The sequence below is a fragment of the Eptatretus burgeri genome, chromosome 2 (genome assembly GCF_056783735.1).
Source record: "Eptatretus burgeri isolate ZD-2024b chromosome 2, Ebu_testis_v1, whole genome shotgun sequence".
In the NCBI taxonomy this organism is placed as follows: Eukaryota; Metazoa; Chordata; class Myxini; order Myxiniformes; family Myxinidae; genus Eptatretus; species Eptatretus burgeri.
Window position 1 is genome coordinate 82,977,318 of NC_140962.1, and position 19,764 is coordinate 82,997,081.

Genomic DNA, 19,764 nt, shown 5'->3' on the forward strand with positions numbered 1-19,764 from the left:
TGGGTGATTTGCTGTGTTGGGTTTGCACCAAACGTAATGTTTTGCATTTAGGCCAAAAAGTTCCATCTTGGTTTCGACAGACCACAAAACGTTTTGCCACATGGCTTCAGAATCTCCAGAGTTGTTTTTTGCACACCTCAAACAGGACTCAAGGTGAGCTTTTTTACCCTTGCCGAAGGAGAGGTCCGTTTGTTTGTTTGTTTGTCCGCACAGACCTTTCGTGTTTTTCTCCGCAAACACTTGTCGGATTGAGACGAAATTTTCACCAAATGTGCAGACTACGCATGTGGAATGTTTTGATCATACTTATGGTGTCATAGTCACGTGGTGTGGCAGCCATGTTGAAAAACAGAAAAACTTTACACCTCTGTCTCTCTGAAACTACACCAAGAAAAGAATTGAAACTTGGCACACGGCAAGTACTCCTTATGGGGAATAAGTAATTTTTTTATGATGTCAAAGGTGCCTTCGTTATGATGTCATAATTGCATATGTAGAATGCTACACCTGATCAGTATGGGAAATTTTGAGGGTCGTCTAAGGATAAAATAGTCCACGGAAATTTTTTTGGTGATATCATAGGTCACATGATAAAGCAGCCATATTGATTTTTTTTTAAACCTGAAAAAAAATTCTCTAAAGTGGCTGAATAGATCGAGGCGAAACTTTCACACATATGACCGCATATCCATGAGGAACAAAAGTTTCTCACATATGACGTCATAGGTCACATGGTTTGGCAACCATCTTGGATTTACCCTAAAACCTCTAAAAATGTTCTTCTCCAGGACGGCTGGATAGATCGATGGGAAACTTCACACAAATATTCTCCAAGGCTTGGGTGTACAAGTTTGTTTAGGAATAACTGAAAGGTCCCATGGTTTTGCAGCCATATTGGTTTGAAGAAAATTATTAAATAATGTTTTCTTGAGAGATTGGGCTAAAAGAATATAAAGCACAATATCTCAAGAAGTTGTGGACAGATTCGGATGAAACTTGGTGGACAAGTTGGATGTGTGATAAGGAAGAATTGATTCAATCCTTGTGAAGATCCGAATCCGGATCCACATCCGATAATTTTTTTTATGTGATTCTTCACCATTGAGAGATTGTGCTAAACCGATCTATACCACGATATCTCAAAAAGTTGTGAACGGATTAGGATGAAACTTCGTGGACAAGTTGGGTGTGTGACAAGGGCGAACTGATCAGATTTTCTGATTAGATGATTCGACAAACTGGTAAGGACGAACTGATTAGATGTGTGAAGATCCATATCCTGATCCGACTACTACAATATTCAAAAGTGATTCTTCACCATTGATAGATGGAGCCAAAAACGATATAGTACTGTATTGCATGATATTTCCAAAATGTATTGGGCCTGATATGTTCTCGTGGATGAGGCATTACGTGGCGGAGGTATGCGCTCTACCGAGTACCCTTCTAGTTTGAAAATGTTTGTTTTAAAATGTGTCCATAATTGCATCTTGCGGTGTTTGACCCTGCCATAGGGGGCGGGTCCAAAATCACTGCTCTTGCACCTTCTTGCCACGTGGTGATCATAACTCCCAAGGTTGGTGAATTTCTTCCCAACCGTCTCGGAGATAGCGTGACGGGCGGATGGAGAGACAGACGGAGTCGATTGCAATATCCGACAGGGTTTCTTCAAAATGAGTGGGTATTCGATGAAATCATTGAGTATGAAGTGCGAAGTTGAGAGGTCTTACATAGGGAGAGTGGGTCTAGTCAGGTGATGGTTGATGTGTAATGTGATGGTTAGGGTTTGGATTGTATTCCATCAGAAGGAGGCAATGGTTGAATTATTGGCATCGCCGGTCGCTGACTCACGGAACCATCGCTTTCACCGGTCGGTTGGAAAATGCACGCGTCTGGAATTCGGGAAGAACAAGGGGATGCGATTTCTGTACATGTGCATCTCGGCATTTTTACCTGGGATTGTGTCGAATTACCACCGCCAGATTGTGCCTTTCTGACAATGACAAAGTGATAAACCCCTTTTGAACTCACTTTATAGGCAACCGCTTTGAAAAGGCCCAGGCAAATGCAGCTTAAACTATATAGTACTGCATATATATATATATATATATATATATATATATATATATATATATATATATAATTATTTATTTATTTATTTTTAAGGTAATCATTTATTTAAAATCTGAGGAGTTGTGCAATACATTTTAATGAGGAATGTCAAAGCAGGTATAAACATGGGGGCAATACCCCTGGGAGCTCACCTGGTAGCAGCTGGATAAGATAACCAGGTCACCACTGGTAGGCATCGATGAGCCACAAAATATGCAACGGAGAAGAAAGTAAATACCTATGGATTTTTTCTTTTTTTAATGCCGTGAACAAACCTTGGTACATCAGAGGTGATGAAGGTGGTGGTCAAGTTTCATCGGAATTGTGCGTGTAGTTTCTGAGAAGAAAACAAATGCATATTTTGGGGGGCAACCACCCTCCCCCCAACATCCCCTTAGACCCCCGATCCTTCTGATGTCATGAACAAACATCGGTACATCATGGGTGTTGAAGGTTGTGGTGAAGTTTCATGGGAACTGTCTGTAGTTTCAGAGAAGAAAGCAAATACCTCTGGGGGGGGGGGGGGGAATCCCCACTGCAGACCCTCTGAGACCCGATTTTTTTACATCCACCACCGAAGGTGAAGGAGGTTATGTTTTCACCCCTTTATGTCTGTTTGTGTACAGGATATCTCAAAAAGTTGTCGACAGATTCGGATAGGATACACCAGGATAACCGTTTAAAGTTGGACTGAGATTCAAACCCAGGTTAGACAACTTCCAGGCAAGTGTGCACACCTCTAGGCCATCCTGCCAGCCTCAAGCTGTCTGGGGAATGCACATACCACCGGTGTTATAAATTCTCATGAAATGCCCCAAGGTACATCGAAAAAAGGCGACTCTTGGATATCATTTTTTGCAGAGCATCATTGAGGTCATAGTTCATCAGAAAAATTATTCAGGTTATCTCTAAATAAACGGAGAAAATATCCCAGAAAGCTGCTTTATCCCAAAAGCATTTCACCCTTATCACCCAATTGTTTTGGGAGATAGGCGTGATCTTGACTCGTATCCAAGTGTACATGGGTTCTGGGTGAAGATCCTTTTTCACTCTACTCTCTTCTGAGTGCTTCCTAGACCTGGAGCAAGTCACTACACACAATAGGAAAATATCAGGAATCTCCTGCTCTCGCTGTTCTGCAGTACACTCAGCACTCGGCTTTTCAAACAACTGGGGATACGTCACAAGACTCTACCACCTGCTACATAATTTCAGATAATAAAATAAACTCCTTCTATGGGAAAAGTAGACAGTAAGCCTCTAGTAACTGGTCCTGACACCAAAACAGACTTTAGGTGAACTACCTGAAGAGGTGCATAAACAAAGCTCCCAACACCTTGTAACAGTACACTGGCACCAGTCATCTTGGATAGTGGCAAGATGCCCTCCAGCATCAGAGACTGAGATGCCCCCCGTGTCTCTCAATATTTTAACAGGTTGCTGATTGGCAGTGTCACCTAAAGCTGACACAGAACCCTCTGTAATTAAAGGTTTACATCATTCATTAATAACGTCGAGATCTGGCATCGTAGGACTCACTCACGTCCTTCTTATGTGACCTTTCAAAAGTCACTGTCTGCAAACGGCGGTTTTGAACATTAGCAAGTGCAGTTGGAGTAGCATTTGGCTGATAATGACTTCGGGTTCTCCTTTCCAAGATACGACATTGAGAGATTAGGTGTCCTCTCCTCTTGTAATAAGCACAAGTAAGCCTTGATGAAAATCCAGTGGTGTGTTTTCTGACCACCAGGAAAATTTAACTTCTGGTCGGTAGACTTAAAAGAATCAACCTTGGCATTAGGATATTCTGGAGAAACTTTAAATAATGGGTTGTTTCCATGACCTGATTTAGTGTATCTCCCAAGGTATTTCTTTGGTTTGTAGAGATATATTTTGTGAGTCAGAGCATAATTGTCAGCTATTGTTGCTGCGGTGTGCAACTCTACCTTTCGTTCATCCCAGTGTGCTAATGTCAGAATGCACACACTGCTTAAACTCCTCCACTAAAATCAACTGCCTTAAGCTATCAAAATCTTCCACAATTTCCTTGGAAGCACAACACCTATCCAATAAAGTTAATTTTTCCGGAGAAAATTTGTCTTTCTTCTTGCCCTGCCTGAACGTCTGCTGGTATGCCTCTAGGATCAGTTAATAGGCTTTAAGAACTGCCCTTCTTACCTTGTCATGCTGTGAACGCTGGTAAATTGGTAAAGCAGAGTAATATCTTGAGCTTTGCCAATGAAAACACTTTGCAATGACATCGTCCGAGACTCCTCAGGCCAACCCAAGGTTTGTACAGGAAGTATTTATCTACTCTCTCATTCAAGGGGGAACAAGTCTCACATGTTTCGTAATATCCCAAAAGTTTTTCACTGGTCGACCAAGATAATTTTGAAGATGTGGTTCTATTTGTAGTCTGCAATTCGAATTATCTTAGTTTAATCCCTCCCTGAATCTCCAGGTATTTTAGCCTTTCTCTTTCCCGGATCTTGTTCTTTTAGCCTTTTTCTTTCCTGAACCTCCAGTTCTTTTAGCTTGTTCTCTCTCTCTCTCTCTCTCTCTCTCTCTCTCTCTCTCTCTCTCTCTCTCTCTCTCTCTCTCTCTCTCTCTCTCTCTCTCTCTCTCTCTCTCTGCTCTGCAGATCCAACTTTTTTTTCAGCTCAACACTTCTTTTCATCAGTAAGCAATGCCAGTGCCAATCCAAGTGCTTCTCTTCAACTAAATGGTTTACCACCAATGTCAGAATTTTAACTTTCTTGAGGATTGCTCTAATCTTGAGGTTACACCACTTAGCCAACTTCAGAAGCTCTGATTTATTTAACGTGCGAAGTTTTTCCTCATTTGGTGACTCAATAAAACTATTTAGGTCAACCACCATTGTGAACATTTGTTGGTTTCACTTGGTTTCTTTTCATTTATTGATTATATTGGCAATTCGGTTTTAGATCCCAGACGAGCCCCCAATTTCTGTAACGTGTCAACCTCAGGGTTGATGCACCAGTAATTCGGAGGGCATCACCACAGATAAGAAACGGCAAAGAACTCTGGTATTGTTTTAGGGGTAAAACCTGCAAACAACAGGAGACAGAACAATTCCTAATGTTGCCACTTCACCTATTATATTAGCCTGATGTTGGCTTCATGGTTAGGGTGGTGGCTTGGCATCCTAGGGTCCTGAGTTCAAGCCCCATTGACTGCTGAATTAATACACCAGGGGGTTGACTCCGCCTGCCATCCTTCCGAGATCAGCGAAATGAGTACCAGTGTGTACTGGTAGAGGGGTACTGCATCAGCAACACAGTCATGCTTCCAAGAAATGATTGCTACCCCGGCAGCTCAGCTGCCATACGCAAGAATAAGAAGACCTATTATATTTTGCTTTTTGCCTGTGATATTTCCCCTTTTTAGTTAATGACAGTTATATTCAAACACAATGCACATATTAACCAAATTAAAAATAAAACAATTACCAGACATATTGAAATAAAGATAACATTTCAGAGATTGATTTTTTTTTTCTTACCTTCACTACCTCTTCCAGAAGTGGTCGAACCTACCACGACTTGCAATGAACGTTGGCATTTTTATAGATGGTACGCACCGTAGTCGGAAGCAAACTTAACAACCGGCCAACATCAACCGCACGTTCACCAGCAGCCGTTTAACGAATAACATATAATTTCACTTCTAAGGTAGCACTTTTACGCTGCCTCTTCACCACTCTATAGTGCAGTACATTTCTCTATGTGTGAAACAAAGTAGTTGTGTTCAAGGTTGGTGGAGGTGAAGGCTGAGGTGACGGATACAAGAAAGGACAGAAGCTGTCAGTGACATAAGTGCGAGGTCAGGCGCCGCAAATCAGGTTGTGGCATTTATAAGGTGACGACGTATTTGCGAATCCTGGAAACAACATCGTTCTCATCTCAAGACTAAACTCTCAAACCCGTCTCTCTCCTCCAAATCATGGTGGTGTCTGGATAAGTCTGTTTCTGGTGTATGTTCCCTCTCCATCCCCTCCCTTATTTCAAATGGCTGCACAGCTGACACTACCCATGAAAAGGCTGAATGCCTAAACTCTGTATTTGCTTCAAAATACTGTGTCCCAAACCCAACGCTTTCTGTACCCACCTTACCCAGTCGCACCCAGCTGCTCCGAGACTCTGTGTCCTTTTCTCCTGACAGGGTGGAGAGTTTGCTGTAAAACCTCGACTCTGATTATGCTGCTGGATCAGCCGGCACGGCATCAGCCATAGTGTCCTAAAAACCTGCTCTGCTACTCTGGCTCTCTATTTCTCTCTCTCTGTTCTATTCACCCTCTCATTTACTCAAGGTCATCTGCCATCTGCTTGGAAATCAGCAAAAATTACCGCCCTGCATAAAAAGGTGCAAAAACAGATCCCTGCAACTACAGACCAATCAGCCTTCTCCCAATCATCAGCAAGGTTATGGAATCCATCATCGCTTTTGATATTAAATCCTTCCTCTTCTCCAATGGCTTGATTTCCGATCATCATTTTGGATCTAGACAAGGTCACTCTACACTGGACATGTTGCTTCTGCTTTCCAAACAATGGATGGACATCCTCATTGCCAAACATGAGATTAGAGCCATCTCCCTCGACATATCGCAAGCTTTTCGCATGGTCTGGCACCCCACACTGCTCATCAAACTCTCTTCTTATGGTATCCAAGGAAATCTCCACTCATAGTTCATGGACTTCCTCTCTTGCCACAGTCAACGCATGGCTCTTCATGTAATTCTCTCATCCCCTCTTCCTGTCCAGGCTGGAGTTCCTCAAGGTAGTGTTCTGGGCCCTGTGCTTTTTCTGCTTCTCACTAATGATCTCTCTGACTCTGGAAAATCCTCTTTATCTTTTTGCTGATGACTCCACCCTCTGCCATACCATCTCTCATCCCTCAGATCGGCAGGCAGCAGCCTCTTCACTCTCTGTAAACCTGGATAAAATCACCAGCTGGTTCAACACTTGGAACATATCCTTCAATCCTGACAAATCTCGCACTCTCACTATGTCTCTCTGAAAGGACTATCTGGAAATCCCCCCATCTACTGTCTCAACAGTTCTCTTGAATAAGTTCTGTCTCTCAAGCTTTTTGGTCTCACTATCTGCTCTGATCTTTCCATGGAAAACCACATTTCCGAGCTGGCCTCCAAAGCCAGTCACCGACTGGGCATCCTCCATCGTGCAAAGTCCTTCCTTGGAAAACCTGAGCCATTCACCACATACAAAACTTTCATCCGCAGCCTGATGGAGTACTAAAAGTACTGCCTGATGGAGTACTGCCCAGGCTTCACGCAAACGGGTTATCAATTCTGCCCATGATGTTGGTTTCCTGGACTTTTTTCCACACATGGTGTTTGGCCCAGAGGTGTTCAATGGGATTCATGCCAGGAGACTGACTTGGCCATCGAAGTCGCTTGATCCCATTTCTGTCCTGCCATTCTTTGGTCTTTTTTGCAGTGTGGCATGGAGCTCCATCTTCCATGAACAGAGTGTTGGTTTTGCCCATCTGACCAGTGGAGAAGACGGGGAGAAGTCCATCCTCATGGATAGAAATTTATGTCGTGGAGTTGATGTTGCTAACACACTCCACAAGCTATGACCGACCAGCGCTCCAGATTGCTCCCCACACCATCACTGAAAAGCCACCGTGTTTGACAGTTGGCTGCAATCGGTTCAAAGAGAACTCTTGACTGAGAAGTGTCCAGACCCGTACACGTCCACGGTCAGAAAATTGAGCAAATTTGGACTCATGAAAAAATGACAGTTTGCCAAAACTCAAAGGGTCTGGTGGCCATCTCGTCAGTCCACTTCTTTCTCTTTTGAATGTTGGCTGGTCTCAGAAGAGGTTTTCTCCAAGCTGCTCTCCCATAGTAGCCCAGTTGATGAAGGTACCGCATGGCAGTTATTGAGCTAACTTGAACCTCCTCTGCAACATCTGCTGCCTTACAACGGGGAGTTTTCTCAATGGACCGCTTCACAGCTCGCAGATTTCTGAGGACCCAGATCGACCAGAACGGGAAGCTGCGGATTCATTGACTTCGCTGGTGAATTACACAATCACCTGATTGACCATAGAAAGTGGAATGCCAAGGTTCTGAGCTATTTGATGCTGTCTGACTCCATCTTCCAAATGGCCAACAATTCGTCCTCTTTGAAAACCACAAAGGTTCCGTGCTCCCTGGGTTCGAGGCACAGTTAATTGTCACACACGACCAAAGAACTCGTTTCTGCAAATAAATACTCAAATATTAGTCAAAAATCACTGAGTAAAACTGGCTTTATACAAATTTATTGAATAAATTTAAGGTGTCTATTTACTTCTGTCACGTCTCTGTCGGGATGACGAACGACGGTTTAAAAAAAAAAAAGTTTTTTAAACAAGATAGGGATGAGGTTGGTTAACATATCCCGACATCTGCAGCTGACCAGTATTGCCATCACATAACAATCCCGACATCAATGCCTCCAGACTATTGTCTAGCTAAAAGTATCACAAGCTCCTTTATTTCATTTCAGCATCAGTATAAGAAGCTCCTCCACAATTTCAGGGAGTTCTTGCAACTTCAGTTGTCTTTAGTACTTTAAAAAAAAAAAGAAAAAAAAGTTAGACGAACCAATCACAAAATGCAGATAATTATTAACCTCCGCCATCGAAGATCGGAGGTTACTGTTTTCACCCCTTTTCTGTTTGTTTGTTTGTTTGTGAACAGTATTACGGAAAAACTCCTCGACGGATTTTGACGAAACTTGGTGGGGGGGGGGTCAGGTATGGTCCAAGGATCATGCCATGAGATTTTGGACTTGGTCCAAATTCCAATATGGCCGCTATGGCGGCCAATTTTAAAAAATATTAGAATTTTTTTTTTTGCATTCCTACATGTTTTAAGTGATTTCCAACCAACCCCCCCCCCCAAAAAAATTGTTAGAGAAAATTTTTTTGCAACTTTTTTTTCAACAAAATTTCGATTTCTTTCTTTTTGCATTTTTACATGTTTTAAGTGGTTTCCAACGCCCCTCCCCCCCAAAAAAAAATTGTTAGAGAAAAAAATTTTGCAAATTTTTTCCAACAAAATTTCGATTTTTTTTTTTGCATTTCTCCACGTTATCAGTGATTTCCAACCCCCCCCCCCAAAAAAAAATTTATTGGAGAAAAATAAAAATTTTGCAACTTTTTTTTCAACAAAATTTCGATTTTTTTTTTTTTGCATTTCTACATGTTATAAGTGATTTCCAACAAAAAAAAATGCCAAAATTATAATTGCGGCTGATTTTGAAACTTCAGATGGATATACGTAAAATCAAATCAATTTTTAAACCACGTAAAATCAATTTCTGTCTCAAGGAATCTAGTTATGACGAATGAATTGAGTATGTAAAAGTGAAAAGTATAAGGGAAAGTTGCAAACTATAACTCTGTGAGCACTGTTGACGTCAAATTGAATGAATAGGACATCAGGTTCACTTGAGTGACCTCGCAGTATTGGCGGCGGAGGTTTTGTACTCTCCCGAGTGCTCCCCCTCGAGTTAAATACTGTTATTGGAGATGTGCGTGCAGTTTGTAAGAAGTTTATGTTTTGCTGTTAACATTGTAGTCAGGCTGCTAATTGGTGTCGTCTCAGTATGTGGCGACACGACGACAGTCAGCAAGTTCTGTTGTAACCGGTGGAGTGTTTTTAGAAGCTGTTGAAGTGCAACTTGGACTTGCACTACTTCTACTTCGAGGAAAGTAGCTTGCGTATTACGCACGCATCACGGAACGAATATGACCTTGTCCTGCGCCGAAGTTTTCCGAAACGTTCCTTGTTTAACGTGCGTGTTTTCAACAATTTGAATATTAATTTTGTTTCTGTAGCGCTGTAGCGGGCGGCGGTTTCATCAGTAGTTTATATAGACTGCTCGTATTTCTGGACAATTCTTCGGTGTGATTTTTTTTTTCTCTTTCTTTTCCAATAATAATTCCTCGCCGTTTTATAAATATTTTTGTTCCGACGTGTTTATTGTACACGCGTGTTCATTCGACGGCTGTTATTGGCTCCGTAACATTGTGGAGTTTCCAGATAAGGAATCGGCGGGATGGTGGGCGGAGTTTCGTGCAAGCCAATCGGAGAGCGTCGGGCGTACTTTTGCGCCGACCAATCAGGGAACAGCGGTTGGTGTTTAGATTTTTCAAACGTCAAACCGAGCTTTTTATTTTAATTCTTTTCCTCAGGTTTGTGATTGGCGTTTCAACCTCAGGTACGTATTAAACAGACTTATGAGTCGTCATACGTTTCATCGGTATGTCATTTTATTGCATGCTAATGCGAGGACTGTTCTTTAAAACGGTTTACCGTGAATGTGGACGCCAACGGTTACCGTCAACGGTTGCTGAAGCGGCAGACGGCGGGCCGCACGTGTTTTCTCGATCACACGACGTTTCATTTTAAACCGGTGATGTCACCATCGAGTGTTTCCGGGTGTTGGATCCGACGGTGTTCGATGACGGTGAGAACTTGTTTTGAATGTGCCCGTTGTTTGCGTCCGAATGGCCTCCACTAGGGGACGCTGCTCTTCAAAATGGCCGCCGTGGGCAAATTGAACGTTCCATTTTTGATTTCTCTCACACGCACAGACTCGATCAAGGTGTCTTTCCTCGGGGTTTCAGACGTGCTGATCTCTTCTTCACTAAGTCATAAGTCTGTATTACAGTTGGAGATTCAAAAATGTAATTTGTAACCGTCTCTTGGTGTTTTTTTTTTTTTTTAGGTCATCTCTATCAACTCGGTAGGGATGACCTTATAATAACAGTCTCGAAGTATGTCCGCCCGTCCGTACGTCTGTCCGTCCGTCCACAATCAAACCGAGTGGAGACAAATAACCAATCGTGGAATGGATAGAGGTCGATGAGACATGCACAACGATATAACTTTCAAGGTCGTCCAAGGTCGAGGTCAACGTCACGAGGCTGTCAAAGTTGCGAAAATCGTCGATTTCAAATCGTATCTCCTCCCTCATTTATCGAGAGAGATCAAATGTTATTAGTGATTCAGATACTACGGACTATTATCTAGAACAACACGAGCCATTTTTTTTTGAAATTTGCTCTCGTTCCGATTTTATAGCCCTTCAAACTTCGCTCTGATTCCCCGTATGGGCCGTTCATAAAGTACGTACAAAAATAAAAGTATTAAAAAATTAAGAACCGGAACTCTCCGAGACAAATGTTACATTTGAAGCTTTTGTCAGGTTTAACTAAAAGAATGGAATACAAGTTTATATGCACACTTACTTTCATTTATGACATTAACATTGTCTTGAATGTCAATTTGTACTTTTATTTTCATAAAATGACGTGCTGTGATATTAAAATAAAAAGGTAAATTACACCGTTAGGGACTGCATCGTCATGGCTTACAAACATCGGTTCATAAGGAACTGCTGGCTTTGCAAGCGATTAGCGATGTATGAGGGGGTGGGTGGTTTAAAGCCCGCGTTCGGCCTGAGACGGGTGGGTGGTTTGAAGCCCACGCTCAGCCTGAGGCAAGGGTGGGTGGTCACTAGCCTGCATACAGAGTGGGGTGGGTGGTTTAAAGCCCGCGTACGCGCTGCGCGTACGGGCTGCGTACAGGGGTGGGTGGGTGGTCACTAGCCTGCATACAGAGTGGGGTGGGTGGTTTAAAGCCCGCGTACGGGCTGCGTACAGGGGTGGGTGGTCACTAGCCTGCATACAGAAGGAGGTTAGTGGTTTTGAAACCCGGAAGTAGAGCGTACGTACTTTATCAACTGCCCGTATTCCAGTCTGGCACAGAGTTACTTTCGACCTCTGGCAGAGATGACCGGCACTCCCGCTCAGGGATATTTTTGATCGATAAACTTGATGAGCACCAACATGATATCACTTTTGATCAACATTAACGGTGACTCGTACTATCTCCTTCATTGATTATTCCATCCATCTATCCATCCTTCCATCCCTCCATCCATCCATCCATCCATCCATTGGGACCATACACTGTGCAGAGGGCTGGTGTTGCTGAAGCAGTCTCCTTGGCTATTGGACACAATCCAGGACGGATCACCACTCCGACACAGGATACCAGCAAGCTGGCACTCATTTTGTCAACCTTGGAAGGATGACAGGCAGAATCAACCCCACCTGGTATTAATTCAACAGCCGAGTGGGATTAGAACTCTGGGTCTGAAGATCCCAAGCCCACCACCCTAACCATTAAGCCAACACCAGGCATATATTGATTAATTATCAGTGAGCGATTTGTGACGTTGTCCATTGAGTCACAATGATTAGTTCTTGGTAGTGGCATCACACGCCACCTGTTTATAACACCCCGAGCCGACGTGTCTCACTCATCCCACAGATCGGTCGTCGTACGTTCTCTGGTCCATCGCTGCTTAGATCCGAGGACTCTTGTTGAGCATGAGTGAGGAGGGAAAGATCTGGTGGGCATCATCATTGATTTGGAGGAAATAACAGGAACAGTTGCTCCAAATATGTCCTCGATCCGACTGTTGGGAAGGAGCTTCAGGGCCGTTGCAGTCTTCATCGCCCAGGGTTGCTAGAAGTATAGGGAATCTCAATCTGGTGGAATTCTTGACGTTCCTCCTTCATATGGTTCCCCCAATGGATCTTGTGACTGTGTTTGTTGTCATGGTAAATAACGTGAGGAGTGAATGTCTCCAGATCTTGAGTTGCAGCGTTGCTCGTGGACAAGGGTGATCGAGATTTCAGGCTTTTCCACTGTTCAATGCTGTATGTTTTACCTCGACCATTATTCCAGATAGACAATCGGCTCCTGTGAATATATTAAGTTGAACAATGACCGAAGATGCTTTTTTATTTTGCACTCGTACACCTTGCATTGCACAAATGTAGTGGAGCGGTGATTCCGTGGGGAAATGACTGTCCAAAGCGATGACGTCTTGAGTCCTCGGCGTCGATGCGTATCGGTGTTCTCGAATCCTTCCGGCCGAGGACATGGACGTGTTTAAAACAACCCGTAATCTGTCTCATGCCGGTGGCATTCCGATTCGGGATTTTCCAATTGTAACTCTTCTCTTTCAGGGAGTAGATGAACTCTGCCGTCGTGCACGATCACAAGAGATTTGAATTCTTGGAGCCAAACTTTGTCAGAATTTGTGACGAAGGTACTGCGTGAGCTCTCACGATGGGAAGAGTTAATTTTCAGGCTTGATGAAAACATTCTTACTTCCACTGATAAAGTTTCCAGCTCTTCTATTGTGTTCACCGTCCATTACCTCTGCCATCGAAGGTGGACGGAGGTTATGTTTACACCCCCTGTTTGTCTGTCTGTCTCTGTTTGTGATCAGGATATCTCAAAAAGGTATGGACAGATTTGGACAAAACATGGTGGACAGGTTGGGTGTGTGTTGACGAATCGATTCGATTTTGGTGAAGATTTGGATACTATAATTGTTAAAGTGATTCTTCATAATTGAGAGATGGGGCCAAAACATGATGTATAGCATGATATTTCAAAATGTTGTTTTATGACCAAACTTGGTGAATGAATTGGTTAGGTGACAAGAACAAGCCGATTCGATTTTGGTGACAATCCACCAATCGGTGGGATACAAATTGTGACTTCTTCAGCCTCGTGTAGGTATGTGCCCTACCAAGTGCCATTTCAGTTGTGATGTTGACATCATAATCGTTCGTTCATAAACTTTTTTTTTGGTTTTTTTATGAATTGATACACAAGGAAGTGACTTTTTCGGACTGATGAGGGTGTAGGGTGCTGATATCAGCATCTCAGGGGTTGCAACTGAATTTGTCAATATACAAATCCAGACCCACAACACCCAACCTGTCTTTTCTCATGCGAGCTTTTGTGTTTTCATGATGACCTTGTCCCCTCACCTCACAGGCTGACAGAAGCCTGGTGTTGGCTTAGTGATTAGGGTGACTGGCTTGGGATCCTCGGGTCATGAGTTCAAGCCACGGTGGCTGCTGAATCAACACCAGGTGGGGTTGAATCAGCCTGTCATCCTTCTAAGGTCGGCAAAATGAGTACCAGTGTACTGGAAACAGGTGCACAGCGTCAGTGGCACAGCCACGCTCCAAGCTGCCGTACGCAAGAACAGAGCAAGGTGCACTGCGACAATGTGGTTAACAGTTTGGATATGTGTATTCATCATAGCTTTATTCCATGGGAATTTTGTTCAACTGGCTTTCATCTTGCTTCCCCTGTTCATTTTGATCTCGGTCTGATTGGGAGGAAGGCTCGATTAATGGCTTCCCAGTCCGAGAAAACGAGAAATGACCATCTTTCGCCATGGGTTGTTGCCTCTTCATCAAGGGTTTCTTTCCATTGTGCTCGAGTAAACCGGCATGTAATATTGTCAAAGATATATGTCCTCGACTTTATCAGTCTGAGGGAAACGGCATATTCATGCCAGTTTTGAGACCTCAAGCAATGATAGTTAAGTCGCACCACCTCCGCCATCTCCATGTAAGCCATCCAATACAGTCGTATTCTGGATGCAGACTCCGTCTGTGACATCACAGAAGACGGTTGTTACTTCTCCTGGAATTCAGTGTTGAGAAGCATTTCTTCAACGTTGGATTTCCTTCCTTGTTGCTATAACTGACAGTCAATATTTTCAAATGGCATCCCTTGTGTATCAAATGACTTTTTTGGGCCAACTTTCAAAATGCTGAGATACATTTCCAAATGTGTCGAGATCAACCCAGTCTTGGTGCTTTTCATTTTAAGGCTGGCCTTGCTCTCATTTCCCTCATCTCCTTTTGGTCAACAGCTTTCATTTCTTCTTCGTCATGTAGAGTGTATGCAGTTAGGTCGTAATCTTCGTTTTCTTCCACTGTCTTCTGGCTTTATCAGTGGCTTTATTGTCTTTATTGCCTAGTTTCAGCCATTTATATGATTTGCCATTGTAACAAATTTAGAATAACATGAAAATTAATGCTTCTTTGACATCCTGCTGCTCCTTGTCTGGTGTCTGGTGGACAAGATCAGCCCCCAACCAGTTTCATCAGAGGAGACTATAAATTTGCCGTCCGTCCGTCCCACCTGTTTTTTTCAGACTTTTTCCCCACACCCTTTAACATGATCAACTGAAACTTTGTACACGGCTTTATTATGATAAGTTACAGAACAATTTCGAGTTTCAGGGCGTTTTGTCAATTTTTCAGTTATGCCCTTTTTTGGACTCAGAAAATATCACAGCGGTAGGGGTTCATGTATTGCAAAGCAATTGTCACTCTTTTTGGACATGGTATATAGCTTGTATGTTGTATATTATCAATTACAATCCCAATAATAAGTATGGGTGTAATGGAGACTTGTGACGTAGTAAAATGAGATCAGCATGTCGAAAAAGCCATGAAAAGATACCTTGATCCTGTTTATGTGTAAGAAGTCAAAATAGGTAACGTGCAGTGCTCATGGCAGCCTATTGGAATTCCCCCCATTGTTTTGCAAGGCATATATGAGCTAACTTTGTCAGAGTACCAAAATCCACCTTCGAAGCAAGTTCTGCTAAAAAATATTTTCGGGAGTCACAGGAATGTAACTTCATAATGCGGTTGGTGTGTTGTGGGTGCTGTGGGTGTGGGGAGATAGTTTTGTCGGGGATGAGTGTATTCGGGATGTAGATTCTGTATTCTATGGCAGGGATCTAAAAAACAGAATTTTGTGTTTCAAAAGGCAAGGTTGAGGAATATTGGGTGGCGGTTTGTCGGGTCATGTTGGTTGTGGTGCATGTGAAAGATGATGATGGAGGGAGAGTTTACTCTGAGGACTTGAAGGACAGGTACATGCTTTTGGGTGGTTGTTTGAGGGAAAGGGATTGTGATGTTCTCTTTTTGGACTTGATCAGTAGAGCAACAGATCTCAAGCTGTGGTTGGGATGTGGGTGGGGTGGCGGGAGCATGGTTTTGGAAAATTATGGGAATTCTTTCATAGTTAATGTGAGTGTTTCCCAGTTAATAGCCATACAGTACTGTACTTATCAGAAAGGTTGTGGTGAGGTTTTCAGTGTGTATTGAGGAGGAAATGAGACCTTTTTGGGCTAGAGAGGAGTGCGGAGGTATAGGGGAAGGAGCTGTGACTGTCTCTGTTTGTGTTCAGGATATCTCAAAAAGGTATGGACGGATTTGGACAAAACATGGTGGACAGGTTGGGTGTGTGTTGTGTTTTTATGTGTCGTCCACGCCTCTCAACTAAAATGACAACCAGGACCAGCCCCGCAACAAGTGAAATGAAGACCAAAATAAACAGAATACATCAAGACAGGCGCAAGGACAAACATTTCGTGGAGTGGGAATATACTTACCATCTCCAGTTTTTTCGCACGGACAACTGTACGTCGCGTTCTCGAGAGCCAGAAGTTTTGACACGGTGTTTGTACGTCAAAGTAGACACGTGCACAAATCGGGGGACTTCTTCACAAGGAGTAGTGTACACCAAAAATGTCGTGTACAAGGACGTTTTGTAGGCCTCATTAGGTAAGGCCATGGAGTACATCGACTGGGATCCGGCTCTTGCAACAGCCGCCACTGGTTGTCATATTGGGCTCATGGAACGGAATCTGTCTGTGACGGGGTTTCGGCTCGTACTGTTTATATAAAATAAGGAAAGACCCACCGACATATCTCACCTGTGAATGGAGGAAATAGCCAATCAGCTCTCACCTTTTACTACACCCAGGTGGCTAGGGTTTTATATATATATATATATATATATATATATATATATATATATATATATATATATATATATATATATATATATATATATATATATATATATATATATATATATATATATATATATATATATATATATATATATATATATATACACTTATAATTGACACCTCCCACCCTCCTCCAGCCAAAGAATATATGAGCTCTTACCTTGTGTAGTCCTTCTTGGGTTGTTTTATGCAGGTTCTTCAGCTGGAGGAGCATGGGAGGTGTCAATTATTTATATAAACCGAGCCACTGGGTTTAGTTTATTAGGTGAGAGCTGATTGGCTATTTCCTCCATTCACAGGTGAGAGATATGGGTGGGTCTTTCTTTACTAAATATACTGTGTGTATATGTATATATGTATATATATATATATATATATATATATATATATATATATATATATATATATATATATATATATATATATATATATATATATGGCCACCTGACCCAAAAAGCTGATTAAAAAGCACACACTGACAAACACTAACAAAATACTTTTATCGTTAAAATTTACAAGTCATCACCTTTTGATTTGACTGTTGAACTGGAAGTAGAGCTCGTGTGAAGCCAAATTACCAAGTTGTAGTTCCATTGTATGAACATCTGATAGAATGAAATGTATATTTCCAAAAACGCTTCCTCCAATCGTATGATTAAATGGTATTGACTCGAATGTGTTCATCTACTCAGGTGGTTCATATCAATTTACCTTTCTCTCTTTGCTGTAATCATTTATGGTTTGTGGTAACCACACCATACCTGTAATGTTTGCAAACTTCATTTGGTTGAAGGAGCTCTATGTTTTTTTTTTGTTTTTTTTTATTATCAGTTGCTATGCAATTTTGTAATCGCTTTTCCTGCCTGGAGCTACCAATATTTCAAGGTGATATTTAAAAAGACATTTTGTGTTGACCCTTTAATGTAGTTTATAGCTCTGAAAGATGTATATATATATTTTTTGCAAGTGTTAATTTACCCATCTTATCTCTCTCCACCTGTTTCCTTCGACCCATTTAGTGTATAAATATATAATTGATGCTTTGCCATTTAGCCCTTCCATTAGACTTTGTATGTACAGTATATAGTAGTTATTGTCATCGTTGTCATCATTTGTATGCCATACAAGACTGTGTGATAGCATCATTGACTGAGGGCGTGGCTGTGCCACTGATGCAGTGCTCCCTGCTCGTTCGGGAAGGCATTTGGAATTTGTTCAGTGTACCTGCGATAACTCGACTATTCTTGGTGAAGGACCCCTGTGGGATATTTAACGTCCACCAACAAATGCTGGCAGATTAGACACTCATTTAATGTCCATCTGAGGGATGACACACACAATGATTAATCACCCTGCCTGTAAAACATTGGGATGACAGTTTATATCTGTCAGGATTTGAGCCACGAGTACAGTAAAACCTGTTATCTGGTGTTTTACAAACTGGCACACGAGACACATCTCTCAATGATGTTGTTTCCACACAACTGACTGACCGAGAGGAGTTTCAGGCTACTGCCCTGAGGTGCAGGTAAGTTTAATAAAATAGGTACATTATTGTTTTTGCATAAATCCATGGTAATTACCTTAACACTATACTGTAATGATGTTATTGTTGGTCCCCGTTGGACTTTGTCCGAAATGGGGACTTGTGGATTTGGTCTCGATTTTTGTGTCCGTACCGTGCGTCCGCAAACATATCTCAGACATGCATTTACTGACGTTGATCAAAGATCAGGCACGCAGATAACGAACGATGGCTTACATATGCACATCATTTTGTTTCGAGATCAGATCCAACATGGCCGACTGCCCGCCATTTTGGTACTTAAATGTGTCCCCAACCATTTCTCAGTCATGCATGGTCCGATTTTGTTCAAACTTGGCACAAGTACAGTACATGATACACTTGCGTCTAGCTTTATTTTGTGATCTGTTCAGAGATGGCTGACTGGTAGATTGGCAGCCATTTCAGTTGTATATGTATATGTATATGTATATGTATATGTATATGTATGTATATGTATATATATATATATATATATATATATATATATATATATATATATATATATATATGTATATGGGCTTGCCCTTTAACTCCGAACAGCAAAAGTAATAAAACAACAGGGGCTATGACATTTTGTCATTTATTTATTTATTTATTTTTTCCTTGTTTGGTCTATTTTTCACAGGAAAAGTTGGATGAAGTTGCTCTTTTGTTCAGTTCTATGTAATATTAAGATAACTGGCATATTTGATTAACCGGCAAGAGCAAAGCCCCATCGGTGCTGGATAACACAGCTTTTACTGTGCATCCAGTTTTTAAAATGTCCTCCTTTGTGTCGTTCTGAATTTGAATAGCTAATCTTTTTTGCAGCAGAGTATTTTTGAGTATTGTTGTTTCATTTATCTGATTTGTCTGTCTCTTCTTGCCTTCCAGCCAAGCAGCTTTGCAAGAGTTGATTGAAGGGGAGGCAGCATGGCTCGAGACAGGGATGAACTTGGTACCTGAATCGATGCTTTTTCTTCGTAACTGACACACACTGAACTTTGGAGAATAATGTGAAGGAAAATTAGCTTTAGTACATCTATCAAGTGTTGCAAATATATTGTGAAGCTTCGTGCTTGTGGCCAAATCAAGGCCATGGGGAAAAAAACAAAAAAACAATGATTTAAGTTTTTTTTGACCTTGTTGCAACCAAAAAAGTATAGAAATGAAGAAAAGGAATACTTAGGAGTGTATAATGTAACAGAAACCCATGGTAAAAATACTACGATATATATATATATATATAACGAAGCTTTTTATTCTTGCGCTTGTAAAGAGCTCAAAAAATGGGAGATTGTCTTTCTTAATAGCAAAAAAAAAAATTTCCCCCTGGGAGCAATGGAGGTA

At 41.8% G+C, this 19,764-nt stretch overlaps 1 protein-coding gene across 3 annotated transcripts in view; it reads left to right on the forward strand.

Moving 5' to 3' along the window:
- Positions 1 to 10,221: 10,221 nt before the first annotated feature.
- LOC147032444 (uncharacterized) overlaps positions 10,222 to 19,764 on the forward strand; it is a 33,706-nt gene continuing 24,163 nt past the window's right edge. The window contains exons 1-2 of one of the 3 annotated variants that reach the window (XM_085870085.1): positions 10,222 to 10,370; positions 19,309 to 19,372. In XM_085870085.1, the coding sequence (XP_085726211.1) occupies positions 19,348 to 19,372 (25 nt within the window). In that variant the 5' untranslated portion in view covers positions 10,222 to 10,370; positions 19,309 to 19,347. Of the gene's footprint in view, positions 10,371 to 10,447; positions 10,620 to 19,308; positions 19,373 to 19,764 lie in introns of those variants that run through there. The other 2 variants (XM_085870087.1, XM_085870086.1) reach the window with 2 other exon arrangements.